At 29.0% G+C, this 23,157-nt stretch overlaps 7 protein-coding genes across 7 annotated transcripts; 4 read left to right on the forward strand and 3 right to left on the reverse strand.

Annotated features, from left to right (window-relative positions):
* Positions 1 to 779: 779 nt before the first annotated feature.
* GO595_001994 (flagella associated protein) lies at positions 780 to 3,569 on the reverse strand (the record flags this gene model as incomplete). The annotated part of the gene is made up of 1 exon (XM_067914853.1): positions 780 to 3,569. The coding sequence occupies one exon, from the start codon at positions 3,567 to 3,569 to the stop codon at positions 780 to 782; it is 2,790 nt and encodes a 929-aa protein (XP_067777680.1).
* A 683-nt stretch (positions 3,570 to 4,252) lies between these two features.
* GO595_001995 (uncharacterized protein) lies at positions 4,253 to 5,665 on the forward strand (the record flags this gene model as incomplete). Its single annotated transcript, XM_067914854.1, has 1 exon — positions 4,253 to 5,665. One exon carries the CDS (start codon positions 4,253 to 4,255, stop codon positions 5,663 to 5,665), a length of 1,413 nt encoding a protein of 470 aa, XP_067777681.1.
* Positions 5,666 to 10,761: 5,096 nt separating this feature from the next.
* On the reverse strand, positions 10,762 to 11,757 carry GO595_001996 (WD repeat domain phosphoinositide-interacting protein 3; the record flags this gene model as incomplete). Its single annotated transcript, XM_067914855.1, has 1 exon — positions 10,762 to 11,757. One exon carries the CDS (start codon positions 11,755 to 11,757, stop codon positions 10,762 to 10,764), a length of 996 nt encoding a protein of 331 aa, XP_067777682.1.
* Positions 11,758 to 12,229: 472 nt separating this feature from the next.
* Positions 12,230 to 14,605, reverse strand: GO595_001997 (root hair defective 3 GTP-binding protein; the record flags this gene model as incomplete). The annotated part of the gene is made up of 1 exon (XM_067914859.1): positions 12,230 to 14,605. One exon carries the CDS (start codon positions 14,603 to 14,605, stop codon positions 12,230 to 12,232), a length of 2,376 nt encoding a protein of 791 aa, XP_067777683.1.
* Positions 14,606 to 15,472: 867 nt separating this feature from the next.
* Positions 15,473 to 16,039, forward strand: GO595_001998 (Cdc42-like; the record flags this gene model as incomplete). The annotated part of the gene is made up of 1 exon (XM_067914860.1): positions 15,473 to 16,039. One exon carries the CDS (start codon positions 15,473 to 15,475, stop codon positions 16,037 to 16,039), a length of 567 nt encoding a protein of 188 aa, XP_067777684.1.
* Positions 16,040 to 17,354: 1,315 nt separating this feature from the next.
* GO595_001999 (Kelch motif family protein) lies at positions 17,355 to 20,882 on the forward strand (the record flags this gene model as incomplete). The annotated part of the gene is made up of 1 exon (XM_067914861.1): positions 17,355 to 20,882. One exon carries the CDS (start codon positions 17,355 to 17,357, stop codon positions 20,880 to 20,882), a length of 3,528 nt encoding a protein of 1,175 aa, XP_067777685.1.
* Positions 20,883 to 22,167: 1,285 nt separating this feature from the next.
* Positions 22,168 to 23,115, forward strand: GO595_002000 (uncharacterized protein; the record flags this gene model as incomplete). The annotated part of the gene is made up of 1 exon (XM_067914862.1): positions 22,168 to 23,115. The coding sequence occupies one exon, from the start codon at positions 22,168 to 22,170 to the stop codon at positions 23,113 to 23,115; it is 948 nt and encodes a 315-aa protein (XP_067777686.1).
* Positions 23,116 to 23,157: the final 42 nt, after the last annotated feature.

Raw genomic sequence — 23,157 nt, forward strand, 5'->3', positions numbered from 1 at the left:
GTTCATTTGTCAAACAATGTATAAAATAAAAAGTTTTTTTTGAGTATAGACCATGGTCAGCTGGATGTATGAAAGCTTACAATTTTACTTCAGCATATTATCAATGCATAATGAGCTATTGGATGTTGCTTTATAATTTAAGGATACAACATCAAGTACAAAACAAATCGAAGAAGTAAACAGTTTAAGATTAAGAAATGATGTACGTTTAATATACGTTATTCAAAGCTCAATGTTTCATCATTAACTAGTTCATGCTTTTTAATTATGATACAATTAACACAAAGTTAGATACCTCTTTTATATAAATTTAGAGGTTATCCGAATTTGTTAATTTCAATAACATTTCAGTATCTTGAATTAAAGATATTGATAATATAAATAATAAATGCCAATTAGAGAGTAAATAAAAACAGTTTCAGTTTATTAAAAAAAAAAAAAAACATATGTTTCCTAATTTTCCTTCTTTCCAAGAAGATATGTTGGATCAACAGGTAACTTTATATTGTCATTATGTTTAATGCAAATTGGGCATCTCCATTCGAATGGCTTTGTCATTTCATATCCGCATACTGGGCATTTTTCCTTTGTTACGCCTGGCATATTCTTTTGTGGTCGGCCAATTTTACAAAGTCTGCTTGAATTTAGCTTTATCGTTACTCGCTGTTATGACGCGGATTTGAATCACATTACTCGAAAAAGAATCATTATAACGGTTTCGACATAAGCAATTCAAATAGCCGATAAAATTTCATTTAAAAAGTTATAAACATGTTTATTCAAATAAGTTTTTGTTTTGGCAAGAACGAAAGGCTTTTTATTGGGGACTGTGAACTTCTACTTAAATTCGAGCCTCTGCTTCCTTTACTATAGTTAGATCCAATACTTTTTCTACTTTGGCTACTTCTAACCGAACCATTTGGCGTAACGATTGTTGGAGATTTACTTTTCAAAGTTGGTGAGTTATGTTTGACGCCAACACCGATTTGCGCCAATCCAATTTTCAGCTTTGGTTCAATTTCTTTATTACTTTCGGCCAATTTTAACAAATCGTTAATTGCGCCGTCGATCATTTCCTTCAAAGTTTTAATTTCTATTTCCTTCTCCAACAATGTTTCTGGGTATTTCTTATCCGACGGTACATTTAAGTTTCTTCTGTAATTTTCTTTTGATTTTTGTAGTGACAAATTTGCTCTGTTTAACTTTTCTTCCAAATCTTTTATTTTTTCTGCAATTTTATCTTTTTTCACTTTCATTTGATTAATTTCATTTTTTAATTGTTCGATTTTTGTTTGCTGTAATTTATAAGTATTTTCCATTGCTTCTTTTCCTTCCAACACATTATTTTCTTCTATTTTTCTAGAGTTCAATTTACTTTTTGCGTTTTTAATTTGTTCTTTTAAAGCATTTTTTTTCTCATTTTCATTTTTGTTATTATTATCTAAAGAAAATGAATTTCTAAATTGTGAATTTTGTCCATTTAATTTAATCATTGACTTTTCGAGTGATTTTAATTCCTTTAAAGCGATTTTAATTTGTTCTTCAAGTTCATTTCCTTTTTTATTAACTTCTTCTCTTTCTTTTGCGAATTTTATTATGTGATAAGTTTGTGTTACTTCTTCTCCGTCAACTTTATATTTTCCCATAATGATATCATATTTCGATGTTAAAGTTTCTAATCTTTTTTTCCTTTCTTGTAATTCGATTGTATTTTTATGTCGGACTTCTTCTTCTGTTTTTAATTGTGTTCGTAATGTAATTAAATGGTTATTAATTTCGATGATTCTTTCTTCCATTGATAAGTTCAATTGTTCTTTACGATTCTCTAATGATATAAGTTCATCATTTTTGACTTGAACTTGTTCATTTAATTTCTCCACTTGTAATCTTAATAAATTTAATTGTATTAATATGTTTTCTTTTTTTGTTTGCGATTTAGTTATTGATTTATTATATGATTCTTCATCAAGATTTAATTCATTTAATTTCGTCATTAATTTATTATGCGTCTTTTCAAGTGTTTCTTTCTTTCGTATAATTTGTCGTAAGTCTAATTCTAATTGATTTAATTGTTGCGAAATCGTTTTCTCAGTTTCAAGTTTGTCATTTAATATCTTTGTGATTTGCTCGATCTTAGTGTTAAGTTCAAGTTTCTCTTCTTCTGTTCGTTCGCCTTCAATTCGAGCGATTTTTCGTTCCATTTGTTCCACTTGGAAATTAGAGTTATATAATAATTCCATTTGTTTTTGTGTCTCGTGATCGAATTCTTGGATTTTTTGCGCTAAGTTCTTCGCTCGTGTTTGTGAGCCTTGAATTTCAGCTAATAAATTCCTTTCTTTTTGGCGCGCATTATATACATCTTGTGTTAACTTCAAAAAAATCGTTTTCTCATTTTCAATTGATTTTTTGAGTTGTTTTAATTGTTCTTCTTCTTTTTTTAAGAAGTTGTTCATTAATGACGTTTGTTGATTAAGTTCTCCTGTTTGATCTTTTTGCGTTTGTAATGCATTTTCTGTATCTTTTAGTCGTTCGATGTATTTTTCTCGTTTTTGGATTTCTTCATTTGTTTTTGCTTTGTAATCTTCGATTTCAGTTGTGTAAGATCGATAATCACTTTCAAGTTTCTCTAATTGATGTCGTTGCGTTTCAACTGTTTCATTAAATTCGGTTAATGTTGAGGACTCTTTTTCATGTTGTTTATGTTTCAATATAACTTGATGATCATATAGATGTAATTGGCGCTCAAGTGCTTGATTTGCACTTTCGGATTTGTCTAAATTCTTTTTGTGCTCAGAGATAAGTTGATGAAGTTTATCGACTTCACTTTTGCGCGATTCAAAATTTTCAGTACTTTTTTCGATTGTGTTGTTGAGGTTTTGCATTTGTTGTAATGCAGTTTCCCATTGTGCTAATAGTTGTGTTCTTTCTTCATGTAGTTGACGGAATTGATCAGATGTAGTATCAAGTTCAATTTGTAATGAACGTGTTGTAGTAACTTCTTGGGATAATTCGAGCTTCTTGGATTCAACAATGGACGTCGCTTTCTCTATTTCTAGTAAAAGTGAACTTATTCGATTTTCATCTTCTTTTTGATAACGCTGTAAAACAAGAAAATCTTCTTCCTTTTGACGTGCAATAGTGGTCCATTGTTCAAGTTCTTGTTGATTAAGTTTGGATTCTTCTTGAAATTTACTGATTCGTTTTTGTGAAGCAATGGTTTTGGTTTGAACTTTGTCAATTTTAGACATGATATCTTGCGATTGTGCATTGATTTTAGATATATCAGAATTGATTTTTCCTCGTTCTCTTTCACATAATTGTTGAAGATGTTCTTCCTCTGTAACTTGAGATTCTTTGGCAACAAGAAGTTGTTGCGTAGATGATACTTCCATTTGAACATTTTTAAGATGATCAGTGAGGACTTTTACGCGTTCTTGTAATTCAGTACAATCATTTTTTAATTGATCAAGTTCACTTGCCTTTTTTTTAATGTCAGCATGTAATGTACGATTTTCCTCATTTGCAAAATCGGGAAGCTCATCATAGAGCTGAATTACAGAATCGCTCATGAATAAGCTTTTCCCGAAATAACGATTTTGTCACTTTCTAAAAAAAATTCATCTAATGAAATTAGGAATATATAATAGTTACACTCTCAGAGGAAAAAAATGCTGATGGCTAACTCAATATATATAAAGAATTTCGACGTTTTTAATGAATCAAATAATTAATTAATCATTAACATAAGTTTAAATTAAAAAAATTATATTTAAATATTTACAACAGCAAAAATAAAAGTTATTCTGATGTATAAGCTCAAATTTGAGCTTTTAAAATATCCTTGAATAAAATCAAACTCATTCGTGAATGGCATTCTACGTGTAAATAATTCAATAATTTTAACGTTTATTATACAACTTGGATGTATCCAAAAAAAATATTTTTCCAGAAACCAATACGTTTCTATCATGGTAGAATTCCTTTTATTCTAGTTGACTTGGTTAAAATGCTTGAAAAAAACAATGCTATCACTGACAAAAATATTTCTTCAAATATGTATAGCATGAAAAAAATATTACAGTTAGAAAAGCTATTGGATCAGGGAAGGGTAACCAATTGGGATCCTTTTATGGACAATTTAGTTCTATTTAATGCTTTAATTGATTATCTAAATATAATTACATTTAATAACCCAATTATTCCAGAAAACCTATCCACAAAACTTATTTCTGGGTATAAGTCATCATCTAATATGGTTAAATTCTTTAAAGTTGTTTTTATCAAATTATATCCAGGTTGTTTTCGAGTTCTTCAATACCTTTCTGAATTTCTCAGCAGGTTTGAATTTCCACCGAAGACTCATCTTTTCCAAATCTTTGGTAATTGTATTTTTGGCGAGACTATTTTTAATCAAAATCATCATGAAGCCGAACAAGTGTTCTTAATAATCTTAGAGAAGAACAAAGAAATTTTTGGTGGTTCTGTTCTTGGCCACACGTCATTTTTAACAGATCGACAAATCGAAACATTAAAACGGAAAATCATCAAAGAAGAAATTCAAAGTAATTCAAAGCGTAAACATTCTTTTGACATTACAGACACCACTGAAATATTAAACTTTGGTAAACCTTCATGGAATATGGCCACAATTGGATCTCGACGGTCATCGACTCCTATTGACGATTTATTTTTTGGAAGTTCCACATCATCATCATCAATTTCCGAAGATGAAGTCCATACAACGCGACCAATTCCATTACCTAAAAGTTCATCTTCAGCGCAATACACAAATCTTCGCAAATATAAGCGCAAAAGTATTACGGCGACAAGTTCATTAACAGGAATGCGAACACTTAAACAATCGTCTGATATAAAAACGAGTTCAGTTTCATCGACTGACTTTTTCTTTCCGACGAATTTATATTTAGAGCAAACGCCAGTTGATTTAATTGTTGATATTCAACCAATTAATAAGCCTAAACTTATTATCAATGAACCGATTGTTGTTATTGATATTCCATTAGAAAAAGATGATGAAGAAACAGAAGAAAAATTAGAAGAAGAACAAAATGAACCAAATGAAAATGAAAATAATAATGAACGATTAACAGTCACATTCCAAAACATCGAAAAACTTAATAAAAACATTAAAATAACGAACAAAGGAAGATATAAGAAAAGGCAGTCTTCAATGTATATATCTTTACCAACGACATCAAGAATTGTCTTAGGAAATAGTTCGATATTTAATGTTACGCCACCAGAAACATCGAAAACTTCCAAAGAAAAAATGTCATCGAAATTAAAGACATTATATGTAAAAGAACTTGAAGAAAAGTTCGAGCCAAAAGAGAATTGTTATAAAGATAAAATTTATGATCCAAATGAACTTAAGAATTTACATCGGAAAGAAGTAAAAATCGCTGCGAAAAGAAGATTACCAACAATTAAAAAACTTTCAACAGAACTTGTGAAAATAGTTGACGTTATGAATGGAATACAAAGTGACGATTTGTTACAGGATTCACGAAAAAGAGTTTCGTCAATGCCATCGAATATAAATGAACAAAACGATGAAAGTAAACGTAAAAAACATAAACATCATACAGGAAGAAGAAAAACAAAGTCCGTTAAAGAAGAACAACAGAAAAAACTTTCAGAATAAATAAAATAAATGTATGATCTTTATTTCGTTTTGTTTTTACTTTTTTATACATAAAATAATAAGATATTTGTAATTGCTATCGGCAATTTATAATTATGAACACATATCAATTGATTGGTGCATTTTTTAATGAGAAAAGAATATAAACGAATGAAGAAATAGAAGACAAAGATTAACATTTAAGAAAAAAAAAAAAAATGAAAATTTTATTGTAAAAAAGTTAAAGGAAATTGAATCTATATTTGCAAAAGCAATAATGAAACAAATAATTCAATGTATATCAGATTGAGATCATTTTTACCATAAAATGTCTATCGCCTTCTATCGTAAATAACGTATTTTTACCGGGGGTATAGTTCAATCTACCCGAAGCTGATTTCCCAAAATAATTGATGCTGTGACCTAAGTGGTTATGATGATAATATTAGCTCAAAGTTAAATTTTATGATTCACAACAAAAGAATAATTATTTCATATATTTATACCTGAGTAATAAGTTTATAAAGAATTAGATATTGTATTTCCAAGTAACTTCTCAAGTCAAAAGATCACAACTGATGAAACATACTCTGTTACTCAAATTTTCATTATTAAATAATAATTTTTAAAACATTTTTCTAGAGGTAATTCACCTTGAAATTAGGATAATGGGCCCTTTTTAATTTAATAATTTAACTATTTCTGTATAATCATTTTCATATGCTAAAATAAGTGCTGTATAAAATATTTTAAATAATTTCCAAACATTATTTTCAAATATCAAATCAATCAAATAAATATCAAATAAAACAAATAAATTCTTTGAGCATTAATATCAATTCCTTCTTGTTCAAGAAGTAATTTAACTATTTCTGTACGACCATTTTCAGATGCATACATAAGTGCTGTATCAAATAATTTAAATAATTTCCAAATATTATTTTGAAACAGAAAATTATTAAAATAAATATCAAATAAAACAAATAAATATTTTTAGCATTAATATCAATTTCTTCTTGTTCAAGAAGTAATTTAACTATTTCTATATGACCATTTTGAGATGCCCACATAAGTGCTGTTTGAAATATTTTAAATAATTTCCAAATATTATTTTGAAATATTAAATTATTTAAATAAATTTTAAATAAAACAAATAAATACCTTTAGCATTAATATCAATTCCTTTTTGATCAAGAAGTAATTTAACTATTTCTGTATAACCATTATAAGATGCCCACATAAGTGCTCTATTAAATAATTCAAATAATTTCCAAATATTATTTTGAAATATGAAATTATAAAAATAAAAATTAAATTAAATAAATAAATTCTTTGAGCATTAACATTAATTCCTTTTTGTTCAAGAAGTAATTTAACTATTTCTATATGACCATTTCCAGATGCATACATAAATGCTGTTTGAAATAATTTAAATAATTTTGAAATAGAAAAGAATGAAAAATAAATTTTAAATAAAACAAATAAATTTTAAATAAAACAAATAAATTTTAAATAAAACAAATAAATACTTTGAGCATTATCATTAATTCCTTCTTGTTCAAGAAGTAATTTAACTATTTCTGTATAACCATTTGAAGATGCCCAAATAAGTGCTGTTTTAAATATTTGAAATAGTTTCCAAATATTATTTTGAAATATAAAATTATTAAAGGAAATCCTAAATAAAACAAAGAAATATCTTTGACATTAATATCAATTCCTTCTTGTTCAAGAAGTAATTTAACTATTTCTATATGACCATTATAAGATGCCCAAATAAGTGCTGTATTAAATATTTGAAATAATTTCCAAATATTATTTTTAAATATTAAATTATTTAAATAAATTTTAAATAAAACAAATAAATATCTTTAGCATTAATATCAATTTCTTCTTGTTCTAGAAGTAATTTAACTATTTCTGTTCTACCATTATAAGATGCCCAAATAAGTGCTGTTTCATATAATTTAGAAAATTTCCAAATATTATTTTGAAATATAAAATTATTAAAGGAAATCCTAAATAAAACAAATAAATATTTTTAGCATTAATATCAATTCCTTCTTGTTCAAGAAGTAATTTAACTATTTCTGTATAACCTTTTAAAGATGCATGCATAAGTGCTGTTTGAAATAATTTAAATAATTTCCAAATATTATTTTTGAAACAGAAAATTATTAAAATAAATATCAAATAAAACAAATAAATATTTTTAGCATTAATATCAATTTCTTCTTGCTCAAGAAGTAATTTAACGATTTCAAAGTGACCTTTTCGAGATGCTTCTACAATAGTTGGCACAAATAATTTAATTAATTTCCAAACATTATTTCAAAACATGAAATTATTTTATTAAATTTTATTCATAAGTAATAAATAGATTTTGATGAGATACTAATTAATTTTTGTTCAAGTAAAAAGTTAAATATTTTAAAATTCATACTAGATAATAAAAATTCAATAAGTTTTTCAGATTCATTAATTTTAACAATTTCATTATCATAAATATATTTAAAGATATCATTTTGATGAAACATAATTGCTGTTTCATATGCACCTTCAAATGATGAATGATTTTGTTCACATAAATGAATGATTTCTTCATTTCCACCTGCAACTGCAAATTTACCTGCATTATATACTTTTGCATTATTCATAAGTAAATATTTAAAACATTTAATTGATCCAAAGAATGCTGCATAATCAATTAATGAAACATGTTCTTTATTAATAAATGAACATCTTTCATAAAGTGATGGTTCAATTGTTTGATTAAAATTAAAATTTGTTTGTGATGATATTTCTTGAAGTTTTTCTATTTCATCATTTCGAATTATTGTCGCAATTTCATTAGGATTATGTCCTTCTTTAATATATTTCTTATGAAGTTCCCAATCATTCTTTGATAGTGCTTCATAATTTTCAAAAAATATATAGTTGCCAAATGGACGATTAAAAGAAGTACTTCTTTTTTCAAAGATTTTTTTCTTAAATTCTTCTATTTCTTGAAATGTTTTATGATGTAAAAAATACAATGATTCTTCTTTTTTTAAGGACAAAAGATCAATCAAATTTTCTTCAAACATTTTTTCAAGAAAATAATGTGATTCTTGTGAGTTAACATCAAGAAGAAAATCTTTAAGTCCATTCATAAATTCAAAATTATTCATATTGATTTCTTTTTCTTTGTTTTCAATTTGTTTAATAAAATTTAAATATATCTTAAAATCTTTCTTTTGTGAAATAATTGATGAATATATCATTCGTCTGAGAATAAAATTTGAATAAGATGATAATTCATTATTATTTAATATATTTAAAATTGTATCAATAGATTTAAAAATGTTATCTTCACTCAAATTAAAAATGATTTCTTCAAGAGATTCTAAATCTTGCATAAACTTGGGGATAGAGTAGTGTTGCATTAATGTTTTTGTTTCATCTTTATTAGTATTATTCATTAATGAAATATTAAAGTAATGTTAAAAGTATATGAAAAGACACTTTTATGTAAATATCGCAAAAAAAAAACTTAATAACAAATAAACGGCCTCATGTATTTGAATTTTTTACAAAAAATTATCTAATTCACAGGATGACTAACAGAATCTTCACAAATTTTTATAAAAAATGGTGCGCAGATCGCACCAGAGAATTTGAAGAATCACCTTTTGCAAATTTCTTTTTAAAACACCCGAAACATTCAATTGAAAATGTAGATGATTATACAAAAGTTGTTAAAAATCCAATATGGCTACGAGAAATCTCAAAAAGGATAGCAAGGAGTTATTATTCCTGTGTAGATGAATGGGTAAATGATATGAAGAGTATATGGGAAAACGCATTTCTTTTTAATCCTCCTAATTCACCCGGATATGAGCATGCATTAATTCTAAAAAAAATGTTCGAGAAGAAGTGTCTTCCAATTCCAAATTCTTATGAAGAATATTATAATCATCAATATACAAAATTAATGAGAAAGCTTTCAAATCTCATATCAAATCCACCAAAACAAATAGCAGAACTAAATTGGAATATACCGAAGTTCCAAGAAAATTCATCTGATCAAAGAGGGGAAAAGCTACAATTTGAAACAAAAAACATAAAAATTTCTGTTTCCGGTGAAATAAATAAACTATTTGCAAATGAATAAACGCGATATATATGTAATGTAATTTTAATCTCACTATGATTTCACTACCTTTTTGATGATCTAGAAAAATTAAATTAAAAGTTTGTTTCTGAAAGGATATTTCGTAATTTATTAAAAAAACTTAAAGGAGTCAAATGCTATATTTTAAAATAGGTACATCAGCGATACAATTTAACTTTTCTAGAATTTCAAATATATATTAGTATACCATTAGATTTTTCAAAAACCCTAAGGGCACATCTTGTTGACATCTAATATTCGTCAATATTTTTCTTTGGGTCTGCAAGTTCAACAGATATCTCAAGTCCATCTATATTTCCATGATCCATATTTGCAATAGCATTTAAAGCAGAGCCATGCGAGTCGTAGTGCACCAATGCTTTTCCTGTTGAGTGACCCTTTATATAGCCAAGATCAATTGAGTGAATCTTTCCAAAATTAGAAAAAATTTCATCAACGTGTGCTGATCTTACGTTGAAAGAAAGACCACTTATTAAAACAGTTTTTGTCCAACTTTGAAAATCGGGATTTTCTTCCATAATAACCTGTATAACATTTTTGCCATTTTATTTTCAATACTTTTTATTATGCCATCATTTTTGTTTAGGTAATAAGAAATCTTCTGTTCATTGTATAATAATATTTAAATATTATCAAGTAATTGTATAAATAATTATAAAAAAATATGTGTAATTTATTTTAGGATAATATAGATTAAACAAATTTTTTAAAAAAGACATTTGTTTTATATTATGTATCATTTCGTTATGTAAAAATTAAGAATTATTAGAACATTAAATATCTCAAACTCTTTTGCAGCAACAAATTTTTAATGCGAGGATTATTCCAAATAATTAAACGTTTCCATTTTTGTTATATAACTTTTTTCTATAAATCATACCATTAGAAGAAGTTTTAAGTCAAACAAATTTAAAAAACAAATACAATTTAAAACAACAAATTTTTATACATTTGAATTTGTCAATTTCATAATTTTATCCAATTTAAACTTCGTTTTCATTGTAGCGTTACCTTTATCCAAATCTATTTCATAAACGATGCAATGTCCCGACTCTGTTACACAGCACATTAAATTTGTGTCATCTTCAACAAACGCCTGAAAACGATTTAACTGTATCATTTCGTTATCCCTTCGAATGTTCACCGAAATGTCAGCCTTTGGAATGAGCCAATTTCCTTCGTTTGAAGATTTGTCAATTTTACAAACATGTATAGTGCCATGGCTACTTGAAATACACAAAAAATTCGACAATGGAGAAAAAGAAAAATGAATAATTGTCGCAGATGTCCATCCGCGACGACTTTCGTGTATAAATTTGCCGGTTTTGGCATCCCATAAACGTACAATTGTGCCATAATCTGATGCTGTGACAAGGTATTTGGCATCTTGTGAAAGAGCAAGGCATGAAATCTTGTTTTTATGCGCATCAATTATTATGGAATCATCAGATGATGGAATTGTAGATATGATAACTGATGTAGGTTTGGATTCATCGGGATACGCATAAGTACAATGATTGTTATCTGTAGGAAGATTGATTATGGAAAATGTAGGAATCGGATTTGTAGTGGTAATCGCTTGATAAACTGAAAATGGTTTGATTTTGACAATAGTAGTGGATGTTTTGATAACAACACTTGCAAAATTCCGAGTACATATAAGATTTGTGATATTACTTTCAAAATCAAGACTATTTTCAATAGATGAAGTATGATGATTCCATAAAAGAAGGGTATTAGGACGAGATTCATCAACTACAAGAATAACATTTTGAACTGGAAGAGAAAAAAATAAAACGGTAAATGGAAAAGTATATGAAGATTCAACCTGAACTGTTCCTGCTTTAAAGAAGAATAGTTTATTATCTTGCCGTAATCCGATTTTTGACTCACCTGGAAATAGTATACATTGCGGGGGTGCTTCGTTTGTTTCTTGCATTCAATGATTTCTTAACCGCTAAAATTGAACGATTTTAAAATCTTCTTCAAAGTAAAATCTTCTTCGTTCTTTATTTTATTATATTTTTTTGTAAAAACACGAGATAATAGTAGACAGTTATTGATAAAGTTATATAAGTATTGACTTCAATATCCCTTCAACTATATATAATATTCATTACTATTTAACATGTAAATAGAAAAAATTAATTACTTCCTTATAAAGAAGCTTACAAACATTGAAAACTTGTACTTTATATAAATGATTAGACGCATACCAAATTTTATTTTTCGAAATATATCATAAGCAAATATAAAAATGAAGTACTTTAAATATATTCCTTATTATAAAATTGTATTCATTAACCAAATTCTAAAGCCAAATTTTCTATAACTTTTCTCTGTCGAAATTCGTTTGAACAATTCAATAAAGTGAAAGTAATTTTTATTGTGACATAAACCTTTAATTTTCCTTATTTTGCATCTGGCACCAAAGTTTTTGATGTTCTTCTGCTCATTTTCTTTGGCACGAGTTTTCCTTTTGATTTATTATTTGCTTCTCTTTTCTCCTTAATGATTTTTGCCGTTTGCGTTACACTTGGACTTCTTCCCTTTGGTATTGACTCAGTTTTCCTCTTTGTCACTAACTTTGCAGCAGATCGATTCTTAACAATTGTTGTGTTTTGGAGACTTCTTTGTACTGATGGCGGTAATGCGTCTTTCTTTTTCTCTTTCCCGAAGAATAACTTATAAACAGACTCAAAGCACTTGATAATTAATACTCGTACCTTATACAAGACTTCACTTAAATATCCTTTCGAATATAACACAAAAATTATACCAATGAGTATTAATATGACTAATGAAAATGTGGGATGTGAATACGCATAACGTAATTTGTCAATGCCAAAGATAACTATAAGAATAATCATCCATATTGGAATCTTGTTCTTGACTTTATACGACTCTTGAATTCGGACAGCATTAACGTACTCCTTGTGTATCGTCTCATTGAATTCTGACTCAAACCGTTGGACGTTGATGGGATGGATGATTTGCTGGCTTAAGGGGTCGCGCGCGGGAATATGTTCGCCTTCTGATCGAAGCTGGCACATGGAAAACATCTTGAGGACATTAAGACCACTTTCACGGGCTTCTTCATAAAGACTTTGGATATCAACATTTGGAGTCCATTTACGTGTATTGCCATCTTGTCGCTTGAATTTCTCTTCAAATCGAAGGTTCATCTTCGCTTTAACATACCTTGACGCGTTAAGAACTCGAGCAACTGTAATCTTATGATATCGTTTTTCAATGTCGTTGGAATAATTCATCTCAATAGTATTCTCTTTTAGAATACCTTCGATTTCTGATCGTGATTCTTGGATAACATTATGCATCTTTTGACGAAGTATTTCCCACATATCAGGAAGGGCTTGATTTAGGTCATCATCAATTTCTTTCTGATATTCAGTGATATGTTTGTTGTATATTTCATCTTCTAGAACTCCTGTTAGTTCTTGAACTTTTTTAGAAATAAATTCTGATTTCTTAGTTTCAAATTCTTCATATCTATATTCCCATGAATAACCATCAACAATGGTATTGGTAATAAAGTCATGAATCTTTTGTATTTCTTTTTGTAATTCTTCATTTGCTTTTTGCTCCCAACCGTTAAAACCGCTGAAACTTTTTGGGAGAACGTTTAAAATATAATCATCAAAAATTTTTCCTTCTTTCTCAACGAAGAGAGAGCAATTAGATGTGTATAATTTATATAAGAATTCTCCGATTCGTAGCTTAAGAGTTTCTAGTTTTTCATTGACAATTTCTGGAACATATTTAGATGATTGTCGATTATATTTGTCAATTGTAATACTTATGATGTTTGCAGCAATTGACTTGAAATTAGTAAGAACATTTCCCTCACCAAGAGGTTGTTCAATTTCATTTTTAGATCTTTCCACAAAATAATTATATGCATCATTAAGGAATTCTTCACATCTGAAGTTAGACAAAGTTCTTCTTTGAGATGGAAGATTTAGTTCTTTGTTTTCATTGATTGATTCCCAAACGCTTGAAATGTATTGATATAATCCATCACCTGGAATAATCTTGCCTGTTGGTTCTTTGAAGAGGTAATCGCTTTGATTTTCATCGAGGAACCTGCTTCTAAGGTTTTGGACAGAATTTAAAAATTCTTGATGTTGGATTCGATAATGAGGAAGAGCCAAGAAATGGAAAATGAAAAAGTCTTCAAACTCTTTTCCACGAAGGTTAGAAGGGAGAGTCATTTGGGACCAAACAGCTGCAAGATCTCTTCGAACATCTGATTCAATTACTTTTGGATCTCTTTCAGGATCGCGAATAATAAAAAGTAAATGACACTTGGATTCGTTAGATGATGAAAATAATTGAATGTTAACTTCGAAAACAGTTTTTAAGAGTGGAAAACTACTTGCATTAAAACGACCTATATCATGGTGAAAGATATTAATCATTACAACTTCTGACATTGCTAATGCAAATAAAGCTGCTTTTCGCTCAAAGAGTCCTTCAGCATCACCTCTTTCTCTAGAATCAGAACCTTCAATATCAAAAAGTAAGATTTTGTTTTCAACGAAAGAAGCATGAATGCCTTTGGTTGTTTGCTGCCTTCCGGTTGCTTCGTTCATTGTTTGAAAGTTGGTTCCAAATGTGTGATTTAAAAGAGTGGATTTACCAGAGCTTTGTGGACCAATAATCGAAACTATATGATAGTTAACGCCAGCATTTGTGATTCCCATTTGTTCAAGGTAGTCTTGCGTGGTAGGGGATAGCTGGGAATCCTCATTTATGATTTGCTGCATTTTAGGATTTTTAAAGAAGATTGAATAGTTTATTTTCTAGGGTTGTTCTAAATTAAAGATCAAAAGATTTAATGAATAATTGATTAAATATCCTATTCGAATGCTGCCAAGCTTAAAGGCATTTGTGAATGTGATTTTGCCTAAAAATTCGATGGAATAAAAAAATTAATAATTTAACAAATCTTGAGAATTTTATTAAAAATAGAGGAAAGATTTATCGTATGGAACTAACTACAGGACAAATGATCGATTTTAAAATTATGTTTGATATTTTTCATTGAAATTGGAGAGATTTCCCATCATATGACGAGAAAACGGGTGATTATTTTTTCTTTATAACAAGCGGTTTACAAAATGTGCACATTCAATTAATTTTTTTTAATCAAATTTGAATAGTTTACACGTTATTCCAACATCCACAAAAAAATATTTTTATAATGTGATTATATATTGATTCTTGTTCATTTCGAACTACATTAAATTAAACAATTTTTACATTCCATCATCAATTTAATAGTTTCGTGAAAAGTTTCTTCACCGATATTTTTTGATAGAAAAAAGAATAAAAAAAATTGAATTTGTGACCGTAGATGCGTGGCATTAAATTTATGAACAAAAACCAAAGTTATAAAGTTTATAAAACATATAAATATTTACTCAACACATTTGCTTAAATATTTACCATCTTATATTGAAATCCTGCAGATTAATATCGATGCTCAAAAATACCGCACGCCACAGATTACAGTGAAGGGTTAATAAGCTTTTTGAGGGCTGCGTGTCACTTTTCTAAATTGGGGACAATTTTGGCTGACAATGAATTTTTGATAGAAAACCGTTGGTTTTGAGAAAATATTCATTTGTTCCATGGCTCAGAAGGTCAAAGTCGTTGTTGTTGGTGATGGTGCAGTTGGTAAAACCTGCCTCCTTTGGGCATACTCTAAGAAGGAAATCCCACCCGACTACGTTCCCACCGTTTTCGATAATTATGTCGTCAAGCTCCAAGTCAATAACCAAGACGTAAACCTCCAACTTTGGGATACAGCCGGTCAAGAAGACCTTGAGAATATCCGCGTTCTTTCTTATACTAACACAGACGTTTTCCTTGTTTGTTTTAGCGTTGTAGAACCTACTTCTCTTACAAATGTTCAAACTAAATGGTTAACTGAACTTAAGCAGTACACCAAAGAACCACAAATCATCCTTGTTGGTACTAAAAAGGATCTCAGGTCTGATGATGCAACTCTTCAAGCTCTTGCTCAAAATGGTCAAAAGCCAATCACCCCACAACAAGGAAAGCAAAAAGCTCAAGAAATCAAAGCCATTGATTATGCCGAATGTTCTGCCATGACACAAGAAGGTGTTAAGCAAGTATTTGATATGGCATTGACAGCGGCTCTCCGCCCCAAGAAGAAGGGTTGTTCACTTCTCTAAAAGGTCAAAATTCCCTTTTATTTTTCCAAGTAATTCACAAGGATTAAAATCAACGGTCAAGTATTTCAATACTTTACGCGATTTTATTCTTAGAAAATTTTTCCTACACATTCAATTCCGTCAAATTTACATAATCAAAAAGTTTTAATGGCGAATTTGTGGTGTCGTTTTCAAAACGGTCGTCTGGGGCATCCCGTCGTTTATTGACGATAGATACAGATGATTCCGCCTGGTTTTATAAAAAATATTACAAAAGAAGATAGAGACAAAATAAAAGAAGCAACAAAAAAATTTCGACGTTCATTATTATGCGGAACTATCTATAGTATACTTAAGGATGTTTATACATCTTGCATATTTTATAATGTTGAAGATTCTGATGCATTTATCAACGTTTTTAATAGACCGTTGTCTCTTAGTACTTATGATTTTGTTTATGAATGTTCTGAAATAATTTTTAAACCAAATCTTTCAACTTTCCCACAACGCCTTATCTGGGGAACAAGAGTTGGAATAACATCACATCTTTTAAATGATTCAATTGTTGTTCCTCTTAAATATTTAAATGGGAAAGATAATTATTATTATCTCAAAAAACTCCCATTAGAGTTAATTCATTCAATTTCATATAATTTTATCAGAAGAGAATCAGAATCATTTCTTCCAGATCAATCAAAAATTGGAGGAGAATTTGCAAGATTCATATTGAAAAATGAAATTTCTTCTCTCTTTTCAAAAAACGAAATTAGCACAGCAATAACCTCTTTTTTATCCAATAAGAATCCATCAGGTTCATTGAAAACTTATTTATATTTTCTTCCAAATTCAATTTTTGATACATCATTATTATATTTATCAAAGCAAATTTTGAGGCCACTAATGGACAAGTGATATTGCGTATAATTTTCTTTTCATACGAAATGTTTTAATAATGTTTAATCATAATTTGTAAATTAATTATTAAAAAAATATAATAAATTGTTTGTTATATGAATTTTAAAAGTTTGTTATAGTTAATGGAAAGTATTTCTAATATGTTTTCATTATTTTATTTTTTGTATTAATTTTGATTAAAAGTTTTTTTTGAATAATTTAATCTTTGCTGAATCTAAAAAGAAACTAGCATTCATTTTTAAATAGGTTTTCCATTTATTGACTCAATAATTTTAGCCATTTTGCAATTTTGTGAAAATGGTTATTTGTTGGAACGTATAAAAATATTACTTTTGATTATGGAATCTGTCAATTGTACAGAAAAAGTGGATTTGAATTATAACGATATTTTTGAAATCCGTCAGTTTATCCAAATTCAAAGATGGCTGAACGTAAGTACATTGCCTTTGGCCGGCCTTCAGAACCAACAAATATTCAGGAGCTCCCATTCATTCTGAACAGCAAGGGCAAGGGGCTTACAGTTGAAGAAATCTCTGAAAAGTTAAATATCGATACATCAAAGGAATTCCTTGCAATTTCAACGCCAATTTTTCGAGAAAAATTAAAGCCCAACAGAGTGCCTTTAGATACATTCCCGCAATTGGTCCAAACTAAAAGACCAGGAAAGTATCTTAGGCCTCAATACTTTTTCGAAATTTTACCAAATGAACAAAAGTTATTTACATGTTTTGTTGCTGTGCAAACTGATTCTCAAGATAATATTCCTCCTTTTGAGGTTTCTTTTAAAAAGAAAGAATTTGAAGGAAAAACTTACCAAGATTTTTTTAATTTTATCGAATCAAAATTCCCATTCCCTCATACCTCAACATCGCTTTTAATCGGAAATAATCCTGTCGATTTAACCGAAACAATTTCCAATTTCGTCGAAACTTTAAGAAAAGAGCAATGTACATTCATATGCACATTAGAAAGTAGTGGGCGCTCAAGAGTTAACCATCGTGCCAATATCGCAGCAGAAATTCAAAGTACAGAAAGAACATATTTAAATACATTAAAAGTTATTACTGGATATTGGGAACCAAAAACACGTGAAAACAAAATTTTTACAGAAGCAGAATCCAGTCTTATCTTCCATGACTTTCCAGCGATTATTAATTGTCATGAGACATTTCTTAAAAATCTTGAAGAACGCGGTACAACTTATGGTGCTATGCTTTCTGATGTATTTTTAGATTTTTCAGCTTTCTTCAAAGTTTCACTTCTTTATATATCAAATTATCCCACCATAATCAATATAATTCTAGAAAAATCCAAACAAAAAGACATCAACAATAAGCTTCGTTATCTTGAAGTTAAAAACACTAGTGAAATTAAAGGTAATCTTCAAGCCTTTTTAATCACTCCAGTACAACGTATGCCTCGTTATATCTTATTCCTTCGAGAATTAATTAAATTTACTCCGCCATCACATCCAGATTCGGCGATGTTGTTAATGGCGTCAACAAAACTTGAAGAAGTCACTCGTCAAATCGAACAAGCCGCCATAACCGCCGAAAACAATGAAAAACTGCTGACGATACAGTTCGGACTTGTCAGAGACTCAAACTTTGAGCTTTTACGTCCTTCAAGAGTTTTACTTCAATCTACTCCTATCCAAATCACTAAGCCTAAGCCATGCAATGGTAATATTTATTTGTTTAATGACTTAGTATTAATTACTAGAGAAACTAAAGGAGGTAATGAAGTTATTCTTGATGAAGAACCTCAAACCTTTGGATTTGTATATAGGCCACGTTCACGTCAATTCATTATTATAGGTCGTAAAAAAGGTAAATCTGTTACATATACATTTGAAATTAATGATCCAGATAAACATCAAGAATTAATCAACAAGATCAAAGAGATGAAGATATCCTTATTCCAAAATGAACCAGAAAAAGTCTTTGACTTTAATAAAGTTGAAGATATTGAAAATGTACCAGCGTTATGTGGCCATGATTCAATAGCGATTCGTAACAAAGTATATACATTTGGTGGAGAAAACAATGGAAAGTTTTCATCCAATATGCTGATATTTGAAGTTGGCCAAAATGTCAAACTTACCACAATCTCAACTCCAATTCCAGGTCGAGTTGGACATACGATGACACGAGTCAACAATTCCATCTATATCTTTGGTGGAAATAATGAGAATGAATTTTTTACTGATTTTTGGGAATATACAATTCATGACAACGAAAGCACCAAACTAAGTTCTTCCAGTTTACCCAAAGCTATTTCTGGCCATAGTTCCATCTATTTTCCTGATACTTCAAAAATCTATGTCTTTGGAGGCATGACGAAACAACGAAATTTATTAGACAAAATGTTTGTCTATGACATCAAGACAGGAAATTGGGAAAAACATCCGACCAAAGGCACGCCACCGACCCCACGCATTCATCATTCTGTCACATTAATCAATCAATCACTCTATATTCATGGCGGCTTCACCACGAACAACTACAAAGAAGTCTCATCGGATATTTATGTGTATGATATCTTTAACAATGAATGGTCCATGCCTAAGATCAAAGGGGACAAAGTATTTCCACGTGCGTATCATAAAGCATTACAAATCGGTCATTACATAGTATTTATTGGTGGAACTGATTCGTTACAAATATTACCTCCTGCTATACTTGATACCAAACAAATGATATACACTGTTTGTTTAATTGGTACTAATAACTTAGGCCGAGTCTCCAAATTTTCGATGGGTTTATTAGATGATCAAATCTTTGTATATGGCGGATGTAACTTATTGAACAAGATATTAAGTGATGTCTATTTAGTTGATTATCCGAACTTTTTATCATCGATTCATAAGTCGAAACAACCTAAGCCTATAGCTACTATCAAAAGATCACAAGCATTAAGTAGTGGAAGTATCGAATTTAATGGAAAGAAAAATGTTTTACCATTTGAGAATAATAATAAGGCAAAACGTCAAAGATCAAATATATTAACAAAACAAGATCAAATGAAACAATTGGAATTATTAAGACAACAAATGAAGAAACAAAACGCATCAGATGTCCCAAGGAATATATCGCCAATGCCTTTGCCACCAATACCTCAAAGAAGTAATAACAGCGGTGATTATGATAAAATTCCAAGGCCAATGGTAAAGAGAAGATCGAGACAAGCATCGAAGTTGTCGGAAGAAGACTTGAAGCAAATATCGGAAGGAGCATTTGATCCAGAAGAAGAAAAGAAGAAGAACGAAGAAGAACTTAATAAGTTAAGTGACGAAATTAATAACTTAAGTGAAGACAATGAAATCGAAGAAAATAATAATAATATAAGTGAAGAAGAAAAAGAAAGAAGAAATAGCATTAGTAATAGTGAAGAAACAACAAGAGAAAGAAGAAATAGTAATAAAAGTGAAACATCCGAAGAAATACAAACAAATGAACAAAGAAATATTAATAATGAAGAAACGACGAGAGAACGAAGAAATAGTAATAAAAGTGAAACATCTGAAGAAGTACGCGAACGAAGAAATAGTAAAAAAGAAGAAAAGAAACGACGAATTAGTAATAGTAATAAAGAAGAAACAAATGAAGAAACAACGAGAGAAAGAAGAAATAGTAAAAAGGAAGAAAGAGAACGAAGAAATAGTAATAGTAATAAGGAAGAAAAGGAACGAAGAAATAGTAAAAAGGAAAAGAAAGAAAGAAGAAACAGTAAGAAGGAAAGCGTAAGTGGAGAAGGAGAAAGAGAAAGAAGAAACAGTAAAAAGGAAGAAAAGGAACGAAGAAACAGTAAGAAAGAGAAGAAAGAGCGAAGAAATAGTAAGAAAGAAGAAAGGGAAAGAAGAAATAGTAATAGTAAAAAGGAAGAAACAGGAGAAGAAACAAGAGAAAGAAGAAATAGTAAGAAAGAAGAAGAGCAAATGATTAATTAGAAGACGAATGAGAAAGAAAAATCATTTTGTTTCTATTATATTAAAAAGATATTTCAAAATATTATATTTATAATAAAATTATAATTTAAAAACAATTTGAATTAATACATCTGAAGAAAAGAAAAATTGTAATAAAAGTGAAACAAATGATGAAATGTGTGCAAGAATAAACAAATGAAGAAATATGTGAAAGCATAAACAAATGAAGAAATATGTGAAAGAATAAACAAATGAAGAAATATGTGAAAGAATAAACAAATGAAGAAATATGTGAAAAAATAAACAAATGAAGAAATATGTGAAAGAATAAACAAATGAAGAAATATGTGAAAAAATAAACAAATGACGAAATGTGTGAAAGAATAAACAAATGACGAAATATGTGAAAGAATAAACAAATGAAGAAATATGTGAAAGAATAAACAAATGAAGAAATGTGTGAAAGAACTTTTGTATATCCATACAAGATACCAAAAGTATTTCAAACAATAAAAATGGAAAATCAAAATTCAAAAATCCAATGGGAGAATCTTTTATCAATTCATCAAATAGTTTTTAGTTTAAATAAAGAAAATATTATTCAATCAGCAAGTTTGATAATGAAAAAATTTGACCATATTTATTCATTATCTTTTAATATAATTATTAGTCAAATAGTTTATTCATGCTTTTTTGCAAGAAAAAACTCATCTATTATATATTTAAGTTTCATAAATGAAATAGAAAAATTTGAGGAAAATAAAAATTTCAATTCCAAGATTATTGATGTGTTCTCACATTTTCTTAAGAGAAAAGACACACAGGAATCATTCTTACAAACTTTTGAATTGATGTTTGGTCATACGGATTTCTGAAAACAAATTTCATTTTCAATGACGGTTACGGAACATTTTACTGTCAAATATATATTAACGATCAGGAAACCGTCTTTTTTGTGTTCTCTATGATCGTATCATTTATGTAAAGTATACATTTTTTCACTTCAAAAATTTTGACTTTGAAATTTGGTTTAAAAAATGCCTCATTCAACAAAATGAATCCTGTAGTATCACAAAACCAGCTTAGAGATATAAAAATATCCTTGGAAGGCAACAAAATAAAACTTCAAGCAGATGTTACAGGGAACAAACAAGGTTTTCAATATAAATTTGTTTGGGTAGAAGAAAGAAGATTTGGAGGTGATTGGGGAATTAGAGGTAAAAATTGGGATGTCATTAGAGATATGAGTTCGGTTGATAATTTTTTATGGACACCACCAAGAATTTCAGAATTTTATCGAATATATATGGATGTTAAAGACTCAAGGGGAAACATTGTAACAATTCATAAGCCATTCGATGCTGAATTAGAACATGCCAAACAAAATGCCTTTTTTTCCGAAAGAGCAAAAAATGAATCTTCTGCTAAAGAAGCTCAAGCAAGAAAAAACCTAGAAGCGTGTGAAAAAGCAAAAAATGAGTCCGCAGCTAGAGAAGTTCAAGCCAGGAAAAACTTAGAGGCATGTGAAAAAGCAAAAAACGAATCTTCTACTAAAGAAGCACAAGCAAGGAAAAACTTAGAGGCGTGTGAAAAAGCAAAAAATGAGTCCGCAGCTCGAGAAGTTCAAGCCAGGAAAAACTTAGAGGCATGCGAAAAAGCAAAAAATGAATCTGTTGCAAAAGAAGCACAAGCAAGGAAAAACTTCGAAGAATGCGAAAAAGCGAAAAATTGTTTAGTTACCAAAGTAACGCAAGCTAAAGCAAACTTAGGAACATGTGAGAAAGCAAAGAACGAATTTGTTGCCAAAGAAGCCCAAGCCAAAAAAGAATTAGAAGAACGAGAAAAAGCAAAGAGCGATTTAGCAAGTAAGAAAGCGCAAGCAATGAAAGAATTGGAGAATTTGGAAAATGCAAATAATGAATTAAATGATAAAATTGTTCAATCCGAACAAAAAGCAGAAGAATGTGAAAGCAAAAGGAAAAAAATCGAAGAAGAATTGAATGAGAAAACTGAAAATCTGAAAACTCAAGAACAAAAAAGAAGAAATTTAGAAAAAGAAATAGAACAAATGAAGAAATTACTTCAACAAATCAGTCAAAATGAAAACGAACAAAAGAATCAAATAAAAGATGGCATTCGTAAACTTACTGATGAAGAACTTAAAGAATTATCTATGAAAATGAACAAAGAAGAAAAAGTTCTCAACGAACCAAAAGACAACAAAAATTATGGAATAATGCCATACCCGAAATAAGATATTTATCTTATGAATATAAAATAAATAATTTGGTATAAC

This window comes from Histomonas meleagridis (genome assembly GCF_020186115.1).
Source record: "Histomonas meleagridis strain 2922-C6/04-10x chromosome Unknown contig_16, whole genome shotgun sequence".
Taxonomy (NCBI): domain Eukaryota; phylum Parabasalia; order Tritrichomonadida; family Dientamoebidae; genus Histomonas; species Histomonas meleagridis.